The 26,600-nt window shown below is 43.6% G+C and overlaps 1 protein-coding gene across 1 annotated transcript in view; it reads right to left on the bottom strand.

Annotated features, from left to right (window-relative positions):
- Window positions 1-17,106: 17,106 nt before the first annotated feature.
- LOC147677799 (ATP-binding cassette sub-family C member 12-like) overlaps window positions 17,107-26,600 on the bottom strand; it is a 2,578,840-nt gene continuing 2,569,346 nt past the window's right edge. Inside the window, exon 31 of the mRNA XM_086945588.1 lies at window positions 17,107-17,871. Coding sequence (XP_086801714.1) covers window positions 17,779-17,871 — 93 coding nt within the window. The 3' untranslated portion in view covers window positions 17,107-17,778. The remainder of the gene's footprint in view (window positions 17,872-26,600) is intronic.

Raw genomic sequence — 26,600 nt, 5'->3', positions numbered from 1 at the left:
GATCTACAAGTCGCTAAGATAAATTCTCTTCATGGGGCCATAACTACGACAATTTCAGAACACAAGAGGAATAAGAACCTAGAGGGTATACTTAAGCTGAAGGATGACTGGGTTTCCAGATTTACTATATTCTCTCCTCTAAAGCTCTGTCTAAGATATTGATTTTAAAACAACATACAAGGCCTGCATTGAGGTCCTACTTCATTTAGAAAACTTCACCCAGGCACCCCCGGCAAATCTTACTGACGGTTCTTAAGTGCATTATATGAAATTAGGAGCCCAAAATAATGGGTTCCGAGGCCTGTCTTGTGTTGTGGCTACTGACCAAAGTGATAGGTAGAGCCAACGAAGAAAGAAAACTTTCTTTCTAGAGTCCCCTCACTCACCGGGGTTTCCCCACGGTGACATGCTTCATCATTGGGGCCATCCCAGTTCTCTACGAAAAGGGGCGTGCTACGACTTGCGAAATACGTAGGAGCACTTATTTGTGAAGGACTATGTGTGGTGTAAAAGTGTAGTGGAGTGGGTGTAAGTGATTAAAAATACAGTGCTAGTGGGCCTCAACAAATTTATTCTGCTCCTAGGTTGGTATATTAAAATGGGGTTTGTCACTGTATTCCGACCTGCTATGAAGGTAGGATCAGTGTACAGTCGGCATGTTTCAAGCTACCCCTAGCTTTTCTTCAGGATCATACAGGGACGAGCCCTGTATATGCCACTCCTGTAAAACCCTTGACTAGGGATTTTAATTTAATTAAATTAAATTAAATACACAACATATAACGCTGCTAAGACTCTAGACATGCGTTTTTCAAAATACATACGTTTGTACTCAATGCTGTTTCTGTAAAAGAATGACTCATAATTATTGGCACATTATCCCTTTCTCAGAGAGATCGGGTACACGGTTGTCCTTCATGCCGCAAGTTTGAGTATATACAAGGTGGTATTTGCCCCATATAGGTGCATGCAGGCTCTCAAGTCCGGTGCATAGCTCATAAAATATATACGAAGTGATTCTGGCGTGAATTCACACATTAAAATAGCACAGGACTTAATGTGACAAAGACGATCGACACACATTACACATAACATTTATATGGAAAAAGATTCTCAATATTTACTTTTACGGGTGCCTAATAGCACTTCATGGTCTCGGGGGGGGGGGGGGGGCGTGTCACTCTATGGAAGCATTGCTGTCAGCGCAGGATTAATGAGAGACTTGGTTAGTTTCTATTTTTTCGAGCAGTAAGGTTTTATCGGTATCCATCGGGGCGGATCCCAAAACCTTTCCGTTTCTATTTCAAAATGTTGGGAGAAAAAAGAGAGCGGCGATACACCTACCTACTGACTGGTGGCACCGCGTCGAAATACCTAGCTGCTTCCCCGCTGGACTACATCTTAGTGTGTCCTCGGTGAGGGGTGTTTTTGTTAGTTTGGCATTTCCGGGTAGGAGAGGGAGGAGACTGGACCGCGTTACTGCGTGCGTCTATCTTGGGAGGATGCAATATCGCTCCTCAATAAAGTTTTTGTCAAAAAAGGGGTGCAATGATCCGCAATGATCAAAGGGAGAGAGAGAATGATCGTGCAGTGGATTCCAGTATTTACAATATTATGCTCAATGTTTTATTTAGGCGTTTATGCACTTGGCGGCTAATGTATTTGAATGGAAACCGTTACTTTTGATTTTATACCGCTGCTCTTGGTTCCTCAGAGATAGGCAGGGCCACATACACCTAGAAATATCCAGAAAAACAGATTAAAGGAGGTAGGAGCCCCAAAAGCATACAAGAAATGTAAAGTAAAAGGGACCACTGCTTTCTGTATTACACTTCTATATTGAAAATGCTGATTCATATTTCTTCTGAATTAATATGTTCAGGGCTGGAAGTTGAGAAGGTGCTCCTTCAAGTATAGATGGAGAGGGTGAGTTACTATTACTGCTAGTGCACTTATTGTGGTCTCTGTTTTTCCCATTCTGCTATGACTGTTATTGTGAAACTGATATAAGTGTAGATATAGAGGTGTTGGAAACATTTAGTTTTTCGATGTTATTTTGTATTTCACTTAGAGGTGCCAATTCACCAAAGGGGAGAAGACCGATGTGCCTATGTGCAGTAAGGGGGTGAGGAGGGTCTTCACTGGGGATTAGTAGTTGATTATAGGGAACAGAGGTAGAGTTATTATAGTTACACTCAGGAGTAACTATACAACTTTCTTCTCATGAAAATTGTAGGCTTCAAATGTTGATCTTGTCATTTCTTTTTTTCCCTCCAAATCTCTTTATTTTTATATTGCAAATATATTCAACAGACAATATTACAACATTGGTCGCATAAAAACTCAGCCGTTGTTGACAGAATCCCACCATTCCCATAACATTGCATTAGTTTGAATCAATATTGTTGATCTTTCATGGCATCTGATCTTCCCTCTGGGCCTACGAGTGAGGGAGAACAAGGTACATTCTCTACTAGGGCAGTTCTCTATGTCTTACCATAAAGGCACCCCCTGAGGACTTTTATGTAAGCTGTTGTGTGTCTTCCCATAGATCTAGCCCAAAGTGTGGTCTACACAGACCCCATAATTTGCCGAATTTTCTGGGGCAGCCCCAATTTAGGTATGTGGTGTGTTCAGTGGTCATATAAACGTCCATCCCCCTTGTCCATTCCTAAATCATAGGATTATCCACTACTCACCATCACCTAGCCACATCTCTCCTGGCTACCGACAGTCCTAGGGAAGCAAAATGTAATTGGGAGGCCCAATAGTAGGTTTTTACATCTGGTACCGCAAACGCCCCATTGTAAGGGTTTCACTGAAATGTTTTAAGCTCAATTCTGGGGTGACCTCTTTGCCATAGTATAGATCTGAGTCCACTTTTCAGCTTGGCAAACACTCCACGTGGGAGTGGATAATATGTATTCTAAAGGGCATATAGCAATTAGGGTAAGGTGATCATTTTAAAGATGGCTGCTCTTCTGAGCAGAGGGGGGAGTTCTTTCAAGCGTTACATGTCTAGTTTAAAGTTTTGATGACCTATCCGAGGTTTTAAGCCTAGACTTCTCCCAATGTGGGGTTATAAAGATTTGTAAGTATTGGAAGTCCCCCTGAACGACTCTTAAGTCACCAGGCAACGGCCAGAATATTTGAGTTTCATTAGGGCAGTAGAGTGTGGACTTATTCCAATTTATTTTGTACCCGGAGTAACTGCCGTATTTTACTATGGTATTGAATAGTGTGGGATTTACCGTATCAGGGTTAGTAACATATAGGAGGATGTCATCACCGTAAAGGGAAATTTCTTCTTCCTCTTCATCAGTTGGAACTATTTGCAAGGCCCAGATTCCTGTATGGTCTCGGATATTATAGGCGTGGGATTCAAGGGTGAGCGCAAAGAGGAATGGTAAGAGGGGGCATCCCTATCTTGTCTCCCGGCCTATGGGGAATGTTCCTTATTTTACTCTGTTTACTCTCGCCATGGCTTTGGGTTGATTATAGAGGAGTGCTACCCTTTCACAGAATTTTGAGCCTATTCCAATCTGGCCAGACTACGTTCTAGAAACGGATGATGTACTGTGTTGAACACTTTTTATGTGTCTAGCGATAAAAATACGTGGGGTGCATCACAGTCTTTCACTTTCATTAACCAATTATGTGTTCTTCTGAGCTTCAGCCTGGTGGCTCGATGCAGCATAAAACCCAATCAATCATCATGGACTAGTGATGTGATGTGTTTGAGGAGGCGTTTCTAGGATTGTTGACTGTATCGTAACTTCGGTGTTTAATAATGAAATAGGTCTGTATGAGCCACATTGGTTGCGGGGTTTGCCTTCCATGTGTATGATCTGAAATCAGGGGGTAGGATGCCTTCCTCATGTGAATCTGTGAAGAGCTGAAGCAAATGGGGGCCTAGAAGGTCAATACAGCATTAATAGAGTTGAGCCGCTAACTCAACAGGGCCAGGGGTCTTTGCTGGATGTAGTTTTACCACTGCCTTCTGAAATTCCATCAAAGTCAAGTCAGCCTCCAGTTCTTGTGTCACCCCCCCCCCCCAGTACTGGGGTCTTGACTGATGCTAAGTATTCATCTATCTCAGTGTGAGAACGTAGATGATGAGCTGTGTAAACATCCTGATAATAGTCAGCAAATGCCTTGGCCACGCTAGTGTCAGTGGTATGATTAACACCCTGGCCATCACAAATGTCCTGTACCCACATAGCTTGCATCTCTGTCTTGCTTATCCAGGCCATGTAACTTCCCTGCCTTGTCTCTCACGTTGTAGAGATGATGGAGTGTGGCTAATCATTGTTTTCTAGCATTGTCCATGGCCATAACCCTGTATTCCTGTCTCAGGGTGTTCAGTTTACGGCTTAGTGTGAAGTCTTTCTCTTGAATTGTCTGTTCCTCAAGCTCTACTATCTTATGTTCTATATCTTCTAAACTTTTACTCCTCTCTTTCCCCTCCCTTGTGCTATGACTGTGAGCTCTGTCCGACAGCACCATATTGTATGCCTCCCACACTATCACCCCCGGAAGGGGCCGAGGTCGCATCTTCTTGAAAATATATTTCTGTGTCTGTTCGAATACCTATCAACACTTTACTGGCCTGTAATTCTTAGGTGATAAGACGCCACCCCTGAATACTGCCCGGGCTTCTCGCTCCTACTTGTACAAGAAGTGTGGAGTAGTTGAGAAGACCCCTATCTCGTATTCAGCCTGCCCAATTTCATTTAATTCGTCCCTGGGAATAAAGACATAGACTCATCTGGAGTATTAGTTGTGTACTCCAGAGTGGTAGAAGAAGGGTTTTGTTTGTTGATGTTTGTGGTGCCACGTATCAACCAATCCCATGGTGCAAAAACTATTCCTCGACAGAATGATCTACTGAGAGGTCCATTACATCGTTAAAATGGCCCCACTATATGAAGGGTAGAGGGGGTCTCAAGCAGAATGTCGAAGACTTTGCTCATGGTGGGTGCTTGGAGTCTGGGCTGTGCAAATACACATATCATGGTTACTTCTTTCCTTCCTCATTGCCCAGTCACTCCCACATATCTGCCCATAGGGTCCTGCCAAAGGAGTGTTGTTTAGAAAGAGATGTTTTTCTTGATCAATAGGGTTATTCCCCTTGACCCTGTGGTGTTACCTACATGTGCCAGCTTCGTGTATACGCCCGACCGGGAAATCTACATTGTGTGCCCTTAAGGTGTGTTTCTTGGAGCATCGCTATATCCCGGTCTTTTGATGAGTTGTATCACCAGTCCCCTTTTGATTTTATTCCCCAACCTGTTAACTTTTCATGTCAATACTGTAAAGTCTGGGTGGTGGTCTAGTATGTGTCTGGGCCTAGGACACTTTTTTGTTTCCTCTTCAGCAAAGCGGAACAACTCCTTGAGTCATTAGGTATCCTATGGGGGGTTCCATTTTCTGGTGGCCCCTGCGACTTGTAAACTATATAAAGTAAACAACTCAACCATAACAACATTTCAATTAAACAACCTCCCTACCTCCCTCAATCCCAATCAGAGACCAGGCTCTAATGTCCTCCTGATCACAAACAAAAGTTACCTCTTTCACTAGATATCCTAGCTGCCTTCAACACAGTCGATCATCCCACCTGCGTTCACAACTTGAAGTCCTGAAAGGGAATCACTGGCAAAGGCCTTCACTGGTTCACCTTCTTTTCATCCAAAAGACAGTAAGATCCCAGAAAATCCCTATCACTTTTGGAGTCTCGTAGGGTTCTATTTTTACCAAGTCATCCTACACCTCTACATGCAAAGCCTTGGGAACGTATTCATTGATAACAAAATCAAAGTTCCCCAATATCCTGATGAGAAACAACTCAACTTTTAAGTCTCCTCCACTCTATATATCAAATGCCTGAAACTCTACCTGCACCCCATTCACTCCTGAATATACCGCTCCTCAACCTACCATTACAAAATTCCTACTACTCACCAATCACTATCAACAACTGTTCCAAGGCTGGCTTAATTACATGATCTTGGATGAATTGGAACACCAACCTCCACCTAATGCCAAGTCACTTTGGATACAGACACTGTCCTCATGGAACTCAAACTCCTCACTCTGAAAACCAAGATGGAACAATGCCATCTCACTCTTCTGAAGAAACGGAAACCATTCCTTAGTGAAACAGACATGGCTACTGCTTAAGCTGTTATATTGACTTAATTATAGTGGCAACAGCATGCCCAAAGCATTAAAGCTTCCACATTGGCCCTATATTACCACACACACTGATGGAACTCTACTGGCTTCTGTTGCTTGCCTACATCTCCAAAAACAGCCATATCTGCAAAGCTATCATGACTAGCACCCACTCACAATGTTGGTGGATCTCAGCACACACATGGCACCACCAGAATGGAGACTATGTACAACAACAAAAAATAACTACAAGGCAACAGGCCATCTCCATGTATGCAACCAGGGTCCCAGCGAACATCCCTGTATGCATCAAGAATGCTCCAATATAGGAAAGAGATGAAGATGCACCTATTTAAAGAACACCATAAAACAATGAATTAACAGTACACCTTTTAGCCCATATTCTCCCTCCAACCACTTACTGACTGTTTTAGTTTTTGCCCCTGAAATTTGCCTTTCAGCCTGTGTAACAGTCTGCTACCTTTTGGATAGGTGTGTGCTCTACAGATCCACATACATGGCTTTTGGTGTGAAACTGTGGAGAGAACAGAATGTACCATTTGGGAAACCATATTGTGAGACGTGGACACTCAACAATTTGGAATTTCAACTACATATCCTTAAAGGGACTAAATAAGTAACGATATCATGCAATACTTGCAAGCAAACAGGTAAGACTACTCTTTTGTGGAATGTACAGCTTTCTTTCTGAGAAATGTGAGAGCAGACACTCAATTTCCTAGACCTCAAACATTCTGAAAGGGGAGACAAAATTGTGATCCAACTAGCTAACTACTTTAGAGCAGACTGGGTGCTTAATTTTACTGGAGAAGTATGAGGGTTAAGTAAAAGACCACAGAAGAAAGGAAAAGGGAGGTATTTCAGCAAAACCTATACATAAAAGCTCAGGTGGAATAACAAGCATGCTTCATGACTGGGATTACCTAAATGCACAGATGAAAAAAAACTTGATGCCACCCTACCCAAAGAGCAGATTATTGGCCAATAGGGCTAAAAGTTGGGGCTTGGATGGATATGCCTTCTATAAAACCTTTGACCAGAGACTGCCATAACCGTGACAGGAACTTCTCAAGTAATTTCAAAACACAAAGGGAGTAACAAATAGCAGAGAGGATTTCCAAGCAGCTTTCGGATAATGCCTTATAATACGTCGCTGTAAGGGCTTTTTCCTGAAACATTGAATCTTCAGTATATACAAAATAATGCAGAGGAATATTTCCAGTTTAATAAAAACTAAACTATATTTTTGTCATCCATGGCACTTGTAAGATGGTCCTAGCGGTCTAATTTCAGAATATACAGTTAGGGTCGAGAGAGGGAAAAAGCAACATTAATTAGACTCTCTCTATTATTGGAAAATTGGTCTTGTAAAATGATTAGATGTAGAATTGACAACATGTACATTGACCGAGCGGAATAATGATAAAGTATGAAGAATGATTGACAGTGAAAAGTGCTAAGAATATTGCTATTCATGAGACCAATTTATATGAATTCTCAGGGAAATGTGGTAAAGTTTTGGGTAACCGTGAGTCAGGTAATAAGAAAAACATTTTACAACTGTATATAGAAGGAAATGAGCTAGCCAATGAGACACTGATTCAAATAAAGATCATTTCTAGTGTGACCCAAAAGTATTAACAACCAAGATACTTTAATTCAGTTGCCTGTAATAGGTTCCTAAGGAGGTCACTATTCTGATTTTGTGGTCCTTAACTGTTTAGACTAACCAATCTCATGGCAGAAAATATTAGACATCATTTCACAAGCTAATCTATCGAAAAGACCGGTTCTGGTTTGATTATCCAGTTAACTTTGAAGAATATTAACTTCACAAATGTCTTCGCCATATCACCAATTATGTAGGAAGGTTCACTTCAGTAGAGACACTCCATTATCCAGGCAAAAAAGTAATATCAGCATTTTATCGAATTCAGGGAAAGATTGCACATTGACCTATCTTTGTCCTATCATCCCTTTTCCCTTTCTAATGATAATGTAAATTGTTAGCCAGAATATTTGTGAAAAGATTATGGAAGTTACTTTGGGTAGCCTTTATATGTGTTTGAACTAAGTACAAAATATAACTTGTATAGACTGTGCTACTGTTATCCGTTTTTTTGCTCAATTGGCCTTATCTGTCAATACAGAGAAGTCTTTTACTGTATTTAATTTGTCTATGGGATGCTTCAGAAAGATTCTCTTTTCCTCAGAGTTTCATCAAAGCTGTTCAAGTCTTTTATTTTCCTCATCATACGAGGCTGCTTACAAATGGGTAATTAAGTGACCATTTCTGGTTGTAGAGTGAAGCCCAGTGGAACCATAGTTTTTTGCACTATAAATTGAACCCTTAGAAATTTAATTTAGGTCTAGTCCATTAATCCCTCCCTGCTAACTTGGTAATATGAAAATTAAAATACAGCTATCTGTAGGTAGCATATTAATTCCATTGGAATGCAATATTGCCTGTGTTCAGGTTATGCATGATCTTGAAGAATTTGCTTGTGTCTCGGAGTATAAGGTCAATAAGGGTAAGACTGAAATTATGACATGGAATATTAACTATGAAAAACACAACTGGAGCAAATCAGTTTAATTACAAGCAAGATGTTCAATGGTAAACATAGCTCATGAGATGAGAGATTTGGTTAAGGGGAATTTTTGAATTTATTGGACCCTAGATCAAACCTTACCCATTTAAGTTAACTTGGTCAACATGGTATATTTACCGAAATAGTTATTTTTGTTTCAAAATGTATTGGTTCATGTTCCAAACTCTTTTCTTTGCAAAGTTAAAATCTAGATTAGAGCATCATATTTAGGCAAATAAGAACCGACAAATGGGGCGGAGCTAGCCACGCCTGAAGATGGTCGCTGTCTAAGGGAGCTCCTTCGGTCTCTCAATATATCCTAAATTTATCCTGCACCACGATCCTGCTGAGGTGGTAAATATGCAAGAATAAAGAATCAGAGCATTTTACCATCCTGTTAGGCCAACTCCCATAGCCTGAAGTGGCCTACAACCAGAGAAAACGACTTCGGAAAAACTCAGCCGAGGTACGGTGTATGCGGACGTGGCCCTGCCCCACAGAAAGCTGAGAGGACAAGAGTGCGCCTGGTGAAGTGCCTGGGGTTGCAGCCGGTGAACCGCATGCAGTGAACGGGGACAGCGATCGCTCCCGGATGGTGTGGAGGCTGTTGAAGACCGCGCTCTCTGTGCTCGTCTTGAAATCTAAAGGTGAGAGCTGCCCGGCATGCAAATTATGATCCTAGACCAGCCGCTGGAGGCAGCAGCTGTGCAGAATATGCAGCGACTACACTCTGAAGACCAGAGACCCGGAATGGCGGCATACACGAAGGGCGCCATTTCTACCCTCTGCTTGCTTTGGTGAACCCGCACTCCTTAAGCGTGCAATATAACAGACTGCCAAACAGCATGCCAAAATGAGGGGCGCCGGCACCAGGTACTGTGCTGGTCGGGGCTGAACTGCTCAGAAACGTGCTGCAGATAGGCCTACCACAATACATTACAGGCCTGGCCGGAGAGTATAGCAACAGGAACTTCTTGGGAGGGGAAGCACCGCTTAACTCTCTGTTCCCTACATATTAGCCGCGCAGGCCCCAAAAGCAGATTAGCTCACAAACCACCATAAACCCATGTGGCGCAAGATGTGGAAGAGTATACCAGCCTAGCCGAGCATTGTGTGTGTGATCCGACCGAACCTGAAGACACATTGTCACAGAGCATTGTGGATAGTCCCAACCACACACGCATATTATCAGCGGGAGATTCTTACTCATCTTGGTACTCTCGCAGTGCCCACACCCATGCGCGCACTACGCTTTGGGCGCAACACTCCCCCCGATGTGGAGACATTACTAACCATGCAAAATTATCCTGCTTAAAAGATACAGCGGAGAGCTGCAGCAGTCTGGCCCCTGCACAGACATATGAGAGTGCCCTCACTAATGGAATAACTGCTTCATAGCACTGTAAGCAACTCAATCTTCTAAATAACTAACTGCTCAACTGGGCCTTTGTGTTAATTTGCGCCATCGATACTACAGCGGCTGGGCTGATCTATATCACCACAACATGGGTAAACCAGACAGAAATCAACCCAGACTAACATTCGACCAGCAAAAGAAACCGACTAAAAATGACCCAGAAGAGCATAACGATGTGAATAGGCCACATCCACTGCAGGTGGGATTGCTGCTGGAGATGTTCAGGCAATGTTCTCCTCGATACAAACCACCCTCTCTAACATATGCGGTAAGATAGACAATCTAACTTACCATGTAGATTGCATGTCTGAACGGCTGGACAAACAGACTGAAAGACTTGACATGGCGGAGCGTTGTATATCGCATGTGGAAGATGCTCAACGATAACTGGAAACCAAGAAAGGCAAGATAGACAAAAACATGGAAGCGTTGATGGTGAAGTCCGAAGATCTTGAAGCATGCTCTCACCGAAGCACTATTCGCCTACTGGGAATAGCGGAAACGACTAACACAGGACCTATGGAGTGCTCTGTCAAACAATTACACCTTCACCGATTTTTCATTGTTGAGAGAGCTTATGGATCGCTGGCTTCGGTGCCACCACTTGGAGACAGACCATGTCCGATCATTGCAATGATCTTAAATTACAGAGACCGAGATTTGGCACTCCGTAAAGCACGGGAACTGGGTAGCATAAACCACCAAGGTATGGACATATCCATTTAACATGATTTTACTCCGCAGGTCCAGGATGCAAGGAAAAAGTTTGTAGCAGTCAAAAGGAAACTCAGAGAACAAAACATCCTGTATGCAATGATCTATCCGGCTAGACTGAAAATATCTGATAGCGGAAAAGCTGCTATTTACAATGAGCCAAAAGACATACTCAAATACTTGCAACAGAAAGGAACTAAAACTGTATGCCGGAAATCGCCCAGAGGTGGGCAGAAGAACAACCTGGAACCTCCGATGTTGAATAATGGAAATACCTGGGCTGAACAGCTATCTAGGCAGAAATGCATACGGTAACTATAGGACTATAGATGCATAATGTCACAGATAAGTGTTGGTTAGGGCATCATAATTATGAATTTGAAATGCAACAAACGGTATGACCTAATACACTGTATAACTATCCTATTGGGTGTGACTATGCTGCCAAACCTGATCTGATAATAAACCGAACACTTTATAGCTAGCAGCTTCTGGTGTATGGAATATCGCTATATGATAGTGAAGTGACCCCCTAGGTGACATTCGTCATCAGGGTATCCGGCTGGCAGCATTCGCCCCTCTGTGTTTGCCACAACAACATTTTTTTTCTCTTCTTTCAATGGGACGGGTGGGATGGAGAGGGCTGTTTTCTACCCGGGACTGTTTCCGTTATAATTGGGATGGCGAAGTGGGAGGGTTGGGAGGGGGGAATGGGAGAGGGAAATCTAGATACTTTCAGTTGCCTTATCAGGCCATTAGACAGATGTTGATGACCATTATCTCACGAGCACACACTATATATTTCTTCAGAATCCAAATAGCAATGCCTGGAAGCAATAGAAGTAATACACATACCTCCATCCTGCATCATAACCGGAGACACATTGATGCCCACTAGCTCTACCCCTACACCCTTAAAACTAGCTACCTGGAATGTAAGAGGTCTTAATAACCCTAGAAATATTTAACAGGTTTTTTCTTACTTAGACAGGCATGGAATAGACATAGCCATGCTGCAAGAGACACACTTGCTCAAATGCAAGTGGACGGACTCGGGAAACGATGGGTGGAACTAGTGATCTTATCCTCCTATTCTACATATGCGCGCGGAGTAATAACCATGATACAAAAGGGTTCACAATTTGTATCAGAGCACACACTAACAGACATGCAAGGACAATATGTCATAATCACAGGTATACTATGGGGTACAAGAGTGGGCCTCATTAACACATACGGTCCAAATGTGGACGATCCTGACTTCTTTATGAAGGTATATATTGCAATACGGGAGCTCCCAGACATGGAGCTCATATGGGGTGGGGACATGAATGTAGCACTGGACAGTACATGTGACAGATCACAAGCTATGACTGAACATCACCAGAGTGCTGCTGCAACTATTGTTCACAGAATGAATTTTGGCTGCAGGATATATGGGCATACGTAACCCACACGCAGATGAAAGCACCCACTCCTGGACTGCACATAACAATTGGTCCAGGATTGATTACTGGCTTATTACGGAACAAACATGCACATGGACCCAGGATGTTAGACACCTACCAAAAACTATGTCAGACCATAAAACTGTCCTACTGACTGCAAATCCCGACATACATCCCACCACCATTCATATGGCCATTTCATGTAATAGCTCTACTGGACCCACCAAGGCTTTTGAATCAGTCGAATGGATCTACCTATTTACCATTCTTCAGCGAATAGGTCTTCCACCCATGTTAAAAAACTGGATCAAACTTCTCTACACTGAACCTACTGCTCGCATAAAAGTCAATAGACATATATCGAGTGTAATACAGATACAGAGAGGAACGCGGCAGGGTAGCCCGCTGTCTCGTCTACTATTTGCGATTGCTCTAGAGCCCCTGGCTTGTAAAATACGCCAGAAATATGCACATGCAGCATTACAATTTAATTAATGCCCTATTGGCATATCATTGTATGCAGATGATATTGGATTGTATATTAGAGATCCCAACGTCAACTTATCACCAATAATTAGACAATATATAAAATTAGGACGACAATCAGGTCTGCAGATAAATTGGTCCAAATCAGCAGTGATACCACTGACAACAAATACAAAATCACCACAAATGGACTTCCCACTAGTTTGGCAGGAGCAACCTATAAAATACCTTGGAATTTGGATTCACTATGACTCTGAGCTAGTACTTCGATGTAACTATGGCACTGTGATTGATAAGCTAGAAACACAAATAGACCGATGGATTACACTTCCTTTAACCCTAGCTGGTCGCCATAATGTTACTCTTGGTAAAAAGAAGAGTAGCCATGCATTGGGACAGCAGGAAGGCACCTACCATAGCTCATTTGATACTGGACTCCATCTATTGTAAATACAACTTTTTGATATATGCAGATGAGCTGCTCACAGCTTCCAAACCTTCTAATTTCTGGGAACATCTTACCAACTACTTACGTGAAAATCCTGACCTTTTTAAAACTGACGCATAATTGTAGTATATGTTAGTATTATGTGACATTGCTGTGTTGTATCATTGCTATGCTAAATATCACTAAGTGCTGTGCTATAATCAATTATTATCTGAATTATTATCTGAATGATGTATAATGTGAGATAGACTTGATATTGTATACAAACATGATTTGTTCCATTTAATGAAAAACGTATAAATTAAAAATAAAATAAGAAAAAGAACCGACAAATAACTAGAAAAAACTAAGTAGAGGCTTACAGCCAACTGGCCTGACGAGACTGGATTCCCTGGTGTATTATTGATAAAAAAGCGTAAACATTTCCTATATCATTAAGCATTACTAATGACAAACCTGCCTGGGCTTCAGACATAAAGCTGCTTTTTAAAAAGTGACACACAGACATTTGGTGCTGCAAAATGAAAGCATGAGGCTTTGGTATTCAAAGGCTTTAGTTAGATGCTTTCTATTTAATAAATCATGTAAAACCAGTGGTGGTTCCTCTGCTAAGGCGGAGTATCGCCGCCCCACTACCAAGAGCATCAAAGAACAGAAAAAGTAAAATGATAATAATGGAATGTTATTATATTTTTTTCCTCCTGCTGTGGCAGTGTGTGAGGTGGCGGGGAGGAGCTGCAGGAGAGGAATGGTAAACACTCCTGTGCGCAATACCTGTTTGGTCGGCCTTCCCGGGCCACCCTAAACAGTCATGCACACTACCCTGTTCCACATGCAGGCTACATTACAGCCTGCATGGAGAACATGCCCATCCCTCCGGCCCTCGGCTGAGTGTTGTGTCACAGCTCTCAGACCAATCACAATGCTGCATTGCAGCATTGTGATTGGCTTAGGGGTGGGAGCCTGGCTGCCTGCTTCCTGGAGTCGGACACAGGCGAGCAGGAGAGAAGATGTGGGACCCAAAGGCAGCAAGGTAAGTTTTATTTTTTTATGTTTTTGAAAATCCACCCACGGCCCCCGGCGCCTGCCCACCCACCCACGGGCCCTGCCGGACGCCCACGTAAAAAATTGCACAATTAATTCATAATTTGATTTAATGTCGCTAGTTTAGAATTTGACCTCCCTATAGAATGCGATTGTAATTTGATTCTTTTTAAATGTGTGCAATAGTAGAATATAGTTGTACTGAATTAACACAATATTTTAAAACGTAGAAACACAGAAACAGCTCATTATTTAGCGCTCTGAGAACTTCAGTTTGACTTTCGGATAACAGAAGAATGTTTCTCTTTGCAGGAAAGAAGTTCACCTTGCATAATTTACAGCATGTTATCGTATTTAGTTGCTGGAAATGTTTAAACAAAGTCTCAGTTAATTATTTGCTTTAGAGAGAACAGAAAACACATGTTCTTTAAAAATGCATTACCATGTTATGCGTTTATGATTTTTGCTTAAATAAACATAGGTCTTTTGCAGCTAATGTTATGTGTTTAGATAAAATAAAATGTTTCTTTAAAGGAATGTGGTAATGAAGTTATATTAAATAAGATGCAGAATACGTTGTGGGAAGTGTTTTGACTGTCTGATGGATGACATATGCAGACTGCAGAGAGGTGGAGATGAGAACACTGGATTCCAATGGGATGCAGAACAAAGACCATGCCACATGCTTTGCGACACTTTTCTGGTTTATAAACGCATTCCAAGTTTAGGACTTTCAGAAATTTTGCTGAGAGGCAGACTCAGACAGATTTAGAGAAGGAGGCCTGCAGATGAGTTTTAGACTTCGATGCAGAACTGAAGGGAGCAGAGCAGATATGTTTCACAGATGCAGAGGAGGAGAGGGCAGACTGTGATGGAGAACAGAAAAGATGCAGATGAATGCAGACTAGATGCAGGATTTGTTCCATTCTGAATTGTATTGAAATCCCCAAGCTTCATGCTTTGACTAACTGGCTTTGCTAAGGCTTATTCGTTCTATGCTTTATTTCACTTCATGTGATATTAATGATGGATTTAGCATCATGCTAATCTCACTCTAGCTTTATTTTTTAACTCTTCGTGAGTTCTGACTGACATCATTTGTACCTCACTTTCTTAGAATAGGAATTATTTCCTTTATGGAATGTGTTGTATGCAAGTTATGATATGCCCTGTACACATTTTATTTTTCTATTATCAATTCTGTAACCTTATTGATACCTGACTAATGAATTAAGGGTCAGGGAATTTTAAACTTTAAGTAGAAGATAAATCCCTTTCAAACAGCTTACAACTCTCACTATTGACTAAAAATGTATTTGCATTTGATTTCTTGCCTCTGTTAATGAAGGAGCTCTTTTGGTCGAAATATGGTGGCAAATATTCATCATCTTTAGAATAGATAATGGTGTGGAAAAAGGGTGATGGTAATTAAAGTTTAATTGTGCCACAGTTAATAAATTTTCCAAAGAGAGATTACTGCGAGATTTTCGTGCTATCACTGAGCATCAAGGTAACATATAATTCCAGATATGTTCAGATTTTAATGAAAGATTTTATTGGCTTTAATGTATCTCATTCTCTCCAGTGGGATCGCTTATGACATATAATCAGCCTAAATTCCTAAAAAAAAAAATAGAGCTAATTTGAGACTCTGCCCACATTCAGGCGTATTTGGGTCAGCCGTATTTGGGTCTTATGCGTACGCATCCTTTAACTCTTCCAAATAACATTATGCAATGAAATAAGAGAACTAAATTATTTAGTAGATGTATCTGGAAAAGAAAAGTAATTTAAAGATTTAAAGATCAAGTTAGGTAAACATCTAACATTTTGACTTTATGGGCATATTCAAGCAGTAATTTACAGATTCCATTGGGCTGAAGCTTCGAAACATACTCTTAGAGCAGTGAAATATAGTGTATTGGACCTTATCCTTAAGTTTCTTCACTGCAGATTTCTTCCAAATGACATTATGCAATGAAAATAAGAGAATTAAATTATGAATTAGATGCATATGAAAATGAAAAGTAATTTAAAGATCTGACATTTTGACTTTACGGGCAAATTCAAGCAGTAATGTACAGATTCCATAGGCTGAAGCTTTGAACTATTCTCTTACAGCAGTGAACTATAGATTATTGTTCTGCATAATACATGACAACTATATGACAGCCCTTACAGTCAATGAAATACTCAAACAGAAAAACAGCCAATCTACTAGTTGTGGGTCAGAAACTACTGCCCACTTCATATTTTTGTACATTGTCCTAGAGTATAAAAATTTTGTATGAAATTAAAAAATTCATTAAACATAAAATAGCTTAACGCATGGCCATAGACGTCAGGGCTTCCATGTTTGAATTTAATGTTGCTGTTCAAGATTACCCACTCGTCTCATGCATGTTTGTTATGCATTGTTATGCTAATAAATAAGGTGCTGAAGCTCATCACAGTCAGACAATGCCCCAGTTTAATACATTGCATGAATTCAGTTAAATATGTATTATGAAAGTAATTAGGAAAGTTTCACAACATCTTGGAGAAAATCTCTTCATGGCAACAGTTAAAAACAGAATGACTTTGGGAGCATGGGCGGAGCATTATAAACTAACTATATCATAAAAGGCTGCACTATAGCATATTGAGATTACTGAAGGAAAACAAATTCAAAACCTGAGGACATTCAGAGATACTTTTATTAGCAGTGCAAGAGTCTACTCAAACATTGTGGTCAAGATATTCCGACAAACATTGACAACGTCATCATCTGATCTGCAGATAAGTGAGGCGGGTAAGGTTAATAAGGGAAACCCTGTCCCTTAACATTGTATAAATATAGAACACAGGTAAATATGTGAAAAATGGGAACCAGTCTCAGATTTAAAAGAAGAAACATCATAAAGGTGATGAACAGTACCTCTTTTGGTGGTAGTTAACTTGATCTAATGTAATCAAAAATGTGTTGGTTCAGTCAATTAACATCCCTTTCAATAATTAACGCTTCTCGAATATTGCACACAGTAATAATGTATTTGGTTATGATACACCTACAAGACCTACACCCTTTATCCATTTTTCAAAGAATGGAAGCATCATATCTCAATACATTGACTAGCAGAGAGTCTGTAGTTCTATGGTATAAAAATGTGACAAAATTGACCACTGATTTACGGTTAATTTGTGATTAAGGAGCAACAGTCTTCCAAATAATTTTCACTCATGGGATTTCCATCATGTATAGTTATAATACAAGAGGTGTTTACTGCTGTTCAACAGAAATTCAACAGATTACAAACAAGCTATGCATTTCCTGTGCCCTACAATGTTGAGCATGAATGTTGATCTACTGCAGCCTCCGTCCATCCTTTAGACTGTCTCCCAAATTCTGTTTGGTCCAGCCCCTGTGAACTGAATTATCCTTTAATCTCTGTTCTAGTGGTTGTTGGTCCCAGCTGCTGCCAACAATGCTGCAAAGGCAGAGTTGGGCTTCTGGGCAAGCTCAGCTGGACTGCCAAACTCTGCCACCTGAAAGAGAAAATAAATTATATTTAAGAACTGAAAAATGGCTCCATAAACGAATAAAGAAATGATTTGATAGGACCCCTCTGATCCATTATTTTCTGCTGCCTATGAAAGTACTAGAACTGGCTGGAATGGGGGACATTTTACTCAAAGAGAGTGCATTGCAAAGATATTCAATCCTGTGCTACCACGAAAATGCCATGCAAAACCCCTTTGCAGAGCTAGATGAACAAGCATTTGCTATGCAATAGGGCTTGCATCTACATGAGTTTAAGCTTTTGGCATTGTAAATGATTATGCTTTTTATTAACACATAAATAAAAGGTATTGTCATTTACAATGTCATTCGGTCAAACTCTTGTAAATGCTAGACCTATTTTATTTTAAAGAAGCGGCCGCCATTGTTCTCATCTGCTTGAAAAGTGAAAGTGCGAATGGCGCGCTGAATGTTGCAGTAAAGCATGTTGTACCCGCAGTAGGAGAAATGTATTAAAGAAAATAGTGCTTACAGAGTAAGTATGATGTACTCTTTAACAACCGAAGTAAAAGGGCAAGCCCTCATGGGAGGTTAAAAATGACGACAAGGCGGTAGTAAGGAGGGACTAACAAGCCTATTAACGAATCGGATGCCAGCATTTATGAAGGTCAATGACAAATATGGGCGGAGAGTGGGCGGGCTTTAAGTACATACTCTAATACAGCACGCCTCCTAGAGCAGCGCATGCGCTGCATAGGCTCAACCTTAAAAGGCATCCCGATCCAGCTCTCAAGCTCATTGTACATCTCCATTGAATTTTCAGGCAAGGTATAAAGTAGGCATTATGGAGATCTAAGATAATAATTAGCGTAATGTCTGCATTTACCCCTCTCAATAATTAGTAGGGCTTTCGGCCCATTTAAAAGAGAATTACTTATTCGACGTGTGGGGAAGCAGGGGCTGACCTCCCACATATGTCATAGGAACACCTGTGCCACTTGAGAGACAATTGTGAAAGCTTATAATTAAGGAAGTTTTCTTTCCACTGATATCTTGGGTCCACAAATATGACGGCAAATTTTATGATGGATTACTGGAGGTGTGTTAGGCAAACCTTTTTGCTGTACTACTCGTGAAAACACCTTAAAAAGCTGGGGAATGGGAGCTGTGCATGGTGCCCCCTCTCCTTGCATGCTGCCTGCGCTGCATGCCTAATAGTTGACCTATCATGCTCTGAGGTGCTGCCCCCTTTCTGGGCTCATCTGCCTGTCACTCCCTCCCCTGGCCGCACGTAAATCACTCAATTACTTACTTCCGGTGCACAAAATAAATGGCTGAGGTAACGGCAGAGACGCACATGCAGCCCAGACCGCCATCCACCGTTCTAAAAACTGAAGGTACTGCTGTGGGAGAGACTGAGTGAGCGAGACAACTGGCAAAAACAAGCATTTGCAATGCAATAGGTCTCGCATTTACGCGAGTTTGAGCTATTGGCATTGCAAATAACAATGCCTTTTATTTTCGTTTTTAGGTTTAAAGTATTTTATTCAGCGTGACACATCCAAACAAGTATACAGCAGTATAAGATCGGCAAATGAAAAAGAGCAAAAGTCTGGCATGACACAACATTTTAGTACAAACGCCCCCCGCCACCCCAACGTCCCATTGCCCCACCCAACTCCCCCCCCCCCCCCCCACCCCACCCACTGTCCAGTGCGCTACTAACATGCAGCCTATCTCCCAAGGCTCTAGGTAATTGGGGAGGAGGGTCTCATCCCGCTCACTGATCTGGCGCTAGCGGGCTCGTAAGCCGCAGGAGGCGGAGGTATCTCGGAGAGCTGAGTTCCCTGAACTCCGTGAGCAGCAGAGAGTGGAATGGTTGCCACAGTTCATTAAATTGCGTTATATCCCCAGCCACCACCAAAGACAATTTCTCCATACCCAGCACGTGCCAAAGTCTGTGGAGCCAGCCCGTAATCGTGGGCGTTGTGTCTGTACTCCAGTATATCAAGATATTCTGAACTGCAGAGCCGAGTGCAATGGCGATCTGCCTGCCTCTTCTGGACTTGAGGGGATACATTAGATCATTTGGGAGTCCTAGCAGGGTATATGCCGGGAAGCGCGGGAGCTCTATGCCGAAATGAGAATCGATTTCATCCAGCACTTCCTTCCAGTAACCAGTTAAGAGAGGACAGTCCCATAGAATGTGCGTGAGCGTACCCCGTTGTCTGCACCCCCGCCAGCATGTGTCTGTCTTACTATGGTCGAACTCATGGATCCGCTCAGGTGTATAATACCAGTAAGTGGACACTTTAGTAAAAGTATCAGTGAGGCCCATGTGATATGCTGAGTGGCGCGCCCTATAAGATATGTGGTCCCAGTCCTTGGGGCTCAGTGTCCTCCCAAGTTCCCGTTCCCATCTAACTCTCCCTGGATTGTGAAAGTGTGTTGAGGGTAGTTGCAAGAACTTATACAAGTCCGAGATTAGTTTCGAGTCCGATGTACGGGACAACAGCCATCCCTCGCACGGTGAGAGCATCCTATCCGCCACATCCCTCACCTGTGGCTGAAGAGCCCAATGCCGGACCTGCAATTAACGGTGTCTCTCTGTTTCGGGGAGTGAGAATTCCAGCCGAAATTGTGTGAACGGGATGACACCCTCGGGGCCATACAGGTGACATAATGCTCTGCATCCTGCCTGCCGCCAATGTGTGAAGGCTCCTTTCTCCATTCCGGGGGTGAAGGCAGGATTATCCACTAGCGGCGAGAGCGGCGAAGGAAATGTGGTGAGGTCATACCTAAGGTAGGTCGCATCCCAGACCCGCAAAGGTACCCTAGTAATGAAAGAGGCGTAGAGATACTTAGGCCGGTGGGTCCGGTGTAGGAACGGTATCTCCTGCAGAGGCCGCCCCGCCACCGCTTGGTCCTGGAAAAGCCAATGCTTATCCGACTCCCACCTGCACCATTTGACCAAATATCTCAATTGCGTCGCCTGAAAGTATTTACGGAAGTCGGGATTGCCTAGACCTCCAGCGTCAGGAGACAAAAGGGAGAGGGTCCTGGTTAACCTAGGCTTTTTCCCTTGCCAAATGAAACGGGCCACGTCCGACTGCAACTGCTGTATCCACCCCTTCGGGGGCAGAAGCGGCAGGGCCCTGAATAAGTAGAGCACTTGCGGCAAAATCGTCATCTTGACGGCAGCAATCCTACCCAACCAGGAGAGGATGCCGCGATTCCAGCGGCCTAGCTTGTTCTTGATCTTGGCTCCCAAGGCTAAGTAGTTGGCTGAGACCATGGCTGGCAACGTAGGGGCAATCTGAATCCCTAAATATGGTATCGCCTCTGAGGACCAAAGTAACGGGAACCTGTTCTGCAAATATGCCTTGGTATCAGGCGCCAGGGAGATATCCAAAGCCACTGACTTCCCCATATTCACCTTAAAGCCCGAGACCGAGCCGAACGCTGCCAGTTCTTCCATACAGGCCGGAAGTGATGTCCGGGGTGTAGCCAATGTGAAGATGACATCATCAGCGTAGAGACTGACCGCATGGGTAAATCCACCCATCCGTATCCCCTCTACTGCCGGTCGCGTCCGCACCCTTTGAGCGAGCGGCTCCATGTAGAGAGCAAAGAGCAAGGGCAAAAGTGGACAGCCTTGCCTGGTGCCTCTCTCGATGGGGAAGGCTGCGGAGGTGTGGCCGTTAACCCGGACCACTGCTGAGGGCTCCTTATAGCAGTTGAGGATCATAGTGCGAAACCGTTCTCCAATACCCGCCTTCACCAGTACTTGTTCCAAGAAGGGCCAATGCACGTGATCAAACGCCTTCTCTACGTCAACCGTGAGCATCATCCTCTCACCCGGAATCCGGGAAGCCTTTTCCAGCAGGTGGACCACCCGTTTTGTATTATCCACCGTCTGCCGTCCCGGAACAAAACCCGCCTGATCCGGGTCGACAAGGCCGGGTAGATGGAGCGCCAGACGGCTGGCCAAAATTCCAGTATAGAGTTTCAGGTCCACATTCAAGAGAGATATCGGCCTGTAAGATCCACAGTGTTTAGGATTTTCCCCGGTTTGGGGATGACCGTGACGGAAGCCCTCAGGAGATCAGGCGGGATGGCTCCAGGTTCCGCGAAAGAGTTGAAAAGGCGGGTGAGGATTGGGGCTAACGACCCGCAGAACGTCTTATAGAAGAGGGCAGAGTAGCCATCTGGACCTGGTGCTTTGCCATGCTTGAGTTTGGCAATGGCTTTCACTACTTCCTCTATGCTAATGTCCCTGTTCAGGTGGTCCGCCTGTAGAGGATCCAAGGAGGGCAGAGTGACCGAGTCCAGATAGGAGGTCATAGCCGGCACATCCGACGGGTCAGCAGCGTAGAGGTTGCCGTAGAACCCTCGGAACGCGGCCGAGATGCGGGCATCGTCCGTTACTGCACCGCCCTTGGAGTCAGAGAGTTCTTTCACCAACTGGCTCTGCCTAGTGGCCCGGAGTCTATTGGCCAAAAGTTTGCCACAGCGATCCCCCCCAGTATAAAAGGCGTGGCGCAGTCGGAGGGCCGCATATTCCGCCCGGTCTACATCTAAGGCGGCAAGGAGTTTCCTTGCTTCTTTAAGCTGCTGCCAAATCCGCGGAGCCCCAGTGTTGCGGTGGATCAACTCCAGTTCCCGGACTCTGTCAGTAAGCTCATCCCTCTTTATCCTGCGCTCCTTATTTTCGGCCGCGGAGATTGACAAAAACTCCCCCCTGAAGACAGCCTTCAAAGCTGCCCACTGGGTGGCTCTGGTGGTATCTGTGTTGTCATTGTGCGCCAAATATTCACGGAGTACCTGCTCAATACGGTCCGTTACCGTTTTCCTGTGGAGCAGAGTATCCCGGAGGCGCCAGATCCTCGCCGGGGCGGCAGAGGGTGGCAAGCAATTTTCTCCATTGCTGGAAGGAAACCCCAGACATGTCTGCCTGTCTCAGCAGGTGGAAAGCGTTTGCTGGGGGACAGGTGGGGTGTTGTTAGGACATGGGTGCAGGAGGTCTGGGCTGCCTGCTGTCTGTCCCAGGGTCATTGCCTGCTCCCCCTGTGCAGCTGCAGGTGGCTGTGGGACTAGGCTATGCGCTGCACACAGTCTGGCTGCAGATGCAAAGTGTGATCTGGTGCCTCCGAGGCAGATGCAATCCTTCCTGCTTTGGAAGAAGCTGCCTCGAGCACCCGAGCAATGGTGCACGCACCTTTTACGCAGTTTATAATTAAAGCCATAAACACAGAAATGATGCTAATATTGTTATCTATTAAAATTTGATTGACGACTGAGCCTGTCGGTTGCTCCCTAACGCTGCGAAGTGCCTGTTTGGTGAGATGCACACCAAACAAATAAATAAATTGCAGTGGTGATCACGGGAATAGCGCACTCTAGCTCCCTGAGGATTGCTGGGACTCGGACAGGAGCGTTGTGAAATCTACACCTGAGCCTCCAGAAATATACAGTAAAACCTGAGCAGCTGCTATGTGATGCTCGGATTATCACATGGACACACTACTGACCCCATGCGCTGTCGTTACAAATGCAGACACATTAACTAGGTGATCTAACACTAGGCAGAATCACATACCAATAGCAATATTGTGTTCATATAGCGCCTCATACCGCACTTCCGCTGTTTCCTAGCGCTGCAAATAACAGATTCAGTGGTTCTCACTGACAGAGCTGCCTTACCCCTACCTTTGGGTACCGCATGAAGGAAGCCCCCCTCTATTGGAACCGGCAGCGCTCTGCAGAAGCAGTGACCAGGCACCCATTTCATGCCTACTTTTGTCAGTCTCGTTTCTTTTTAGTAGTAGGCCCATCACCATCATCCTGCACCTCAGAATCGGACTCGGAAGAGTCGTCACATGACATTCCTTCCAAGTTTACACTGCAACCACGCTGAAGTCATACTTTTTCTCCATTAGCCCTTGGATAAGCCTGCATACGGTATTCTAATGCATAGTATTTTTAAAACAGAAGACAAATAGAACTAGTCATAACAATCGATTTAAATAAATAAATTTAAAAAAACCTCACTGAAAGTCTGTGCTTTCGATTCTGCGACTGTCCGCAAATCAAACTAGGCCGCGCCCGTGCACGCGCCCTGGGCGTACTGACGTCAGCGCCGTAGTAGACCAGAAGAAGAAACAAGCGTGAGGGAAGCCCCGCGTATGGTGATGCACCGAAGAAAACACCAGAGGAGTGCGGAGCCTGTATGTCACGGTGAGTGGAGGGGGGATATGTGTGTGTGTCTGTGTGCGTGTGTATGTGTGCGCGAGAGCCCGTGAGTGGGGGGGTGTACACGCGTGTGTCTGTGTGTGTTCGAGTGTGTCTGGGCATGCGCGTTCTGCTGTTGCTGGTGGGTTCTTTATGTGTGGATGCGCGGCGGCAGCGGCCGGCCGGCTGGAAGACCTGGACACGCTGGCCACAGTGGTGCGAGCCTGGTAAGGGGGGGGGTGTTTGCCTGTATGTCTGTGTGCCTGCGTGTGTGTGTGTGCCTGCCTGCCTGCGCGCGTGTGTGTGTGCGTGCCTGTTCATCAACGCGAAATCGCGCGCGTTCACACACCCAAATCCAGCAAAATCGGCAACAGAAGCGCGTGGCACCCTCCTGTCCCTAATTCCCCCGAGACGGCTGACTAAAGTTGTCGAACTGGAGCATCCTATCGGATGCAACTCCAGCTCGACCTAAAAAAGTGATGGGCACAAAAGCAAAAAGAGCTCTGCTAAAAAAAAACAGAAGAGCTGTGCAAGCATAAAAAGACAGTACTTGGCTGGTGCTCCTGCGAGGATGAACAGAAATGACGTATCATTGTCTTAACCAATTAGAGGAAAGCAAATAAGAGCCACACTGGACTGAACCAGCCTGGGGGAGGGAGTAAACTGGGAGTAAATTCCTTTATTGCAGAGTTGCAGACAACGCATGCGCTGTAGGACTCGATCCTAAAAAACATGATGACAAGCTCAGCGCATAAAACTGAGATTATTCGAACAGCAAGCTGATAGACATACTCTATGTGTGTAATTAAAGTGATTTCCTGAAAACTAAATGACTCACTTGAAAAAAACATAAGTAACTAATGGCAATTGAGTCATATAATTATGCCAGTGTCACCTCTTATAGGCAGCATGGGATGCACGGTAGTAGAGCTGAGTGAAGCAAAAGATACACAAACATAACACAGCATTTAGTTTACATCTGTAGTAATTCAACACAAAATGCAGTATGTGCCCAGAACATTGTACTTTACCTTGAATGCTTTCTAAAAACATATAATAGTAATAATAGAAATTACTTTTCACCACATCGTGCATTCACCTGCCCGCTTCAGTGTGCCGGCATTCCACAGAGGATATCAGGTGTCAGATGTGTCGGCTGACATGAATGCTTTCTGAAGCCTCATATACAAAGAGCTTGGTAAAATAGTCAGAATTTTGCTCCCGCATATTGTGTCTACGTAACTTGAACAATTTTCTGATACAAATCTAAAGTATGTATGAATCATTGTGGCACACGTGCATTAGGAGATGTTAGTTTCTTATTCTCACATGAAATATGTGGATACTCCTTTACCATTTTCAGCCTGGAATTACTTACTCCTGATATTGACAGTAGCAAATGAATGAGTGTTCAGAATGGGAAACTAGATGGAAGGGTTATGTGAATCAGTGCTTAATTTTGGTTTCCGTGCTCAGCACCACACTTACAGGCACATGCATCAACCTTTTTTGCGAGCTCAACCGGTGCGATTCGCAAAAATTGGCCGTTTGCGCCCGCAAAAAGGGCTTCTGCGATGCTTCAAACTGTCAGGCTCTTGCAATTTAAGAAATTGCAATTTATTGCAATTTCTTAAATCGTGATGCATTTAAGGAATCGCAAATTGTGATTCCTTAAATGCAATGCATGATGAAATTGCAAATAGCGATTTCGCTAATAGGGGCCGCAAATAACCATCAATTTGAACCTGATGGTAATTTGCAAAGATTTTGAAAAATGCACTAAAGTGCATTTTTCAAAGTTGTAGGTTACACACACACACATGCCCTTGGGGCATGTGTGTGCGCAACATGTGTGCACAGACCAATTTCAGTGGTGCAACAGGGTGTCCTTTTGACTCCCTTGCACCCTTGAAATTTCATGCTTAATTTCTGAGTACCTATTGGGTACTTGCAAATTGCGCATGCAATTTCCTATTCATTCCCATGGACCTGTAGACTCATAGGAATGAATGGAAAGGCATTCCTTAATTGTGACTCGCAATTTGCGAGTCGCAATTAAGGAATGTTTGGGAATCGCTAATTGTATAGCGATTCCTACATGCATAGGCTTTTGCAATTCCTTAATTACTATTTTTTAATAATCGCAATTAAGGAATCGCAAAAGTCTACATTGATGCATGCGCCCCTTAATCATCAACACTAGCTGCCTTTCATGAGCACCAATTAAGGACATGCTCATTTAAGGGGAAATCATGTGAATTGCTCAGAATCAGAGGAGGTTGAGTCAACACCGAGACTCAAACCCAGGTCCCTAGCTATCGAAGTCGGTAGCTCTGGCCATTAGGCTTCATCCTCTCCCCACTTTTATGGTTAGTAGTTTGATTCTGTTTTAGGCAGGGCTAACAGGAGAAATGGGCTGGTGCAAGCTACCTCCTGACGAGAGCCCCGACATTCAAACTTTTTGCAAATTAACCACTAATGTAAATACTCCTAAACATACGCGCTTGTGGATGTTCACCTACTT

This window comes from Lissotriton vulgaris, chromosome 12, assembly GCF_964263255.1.
Source record: "Lissotriton vulgaris chromosome 12, aLisVul1.2, whole genome shotgun sequence".
In the NCBI taxonomy this organism is placed as follows: Eukaryota; Metazoa; Chordata; class Amphibia; order Caudata; family Salamandridae; genus Lissotriton; species Lissotriton vulgaris.
Note: the sequence above shows the minus strand (reverse complement) of the source record. Positions and strands in the feature narration are given on the sequence as shown.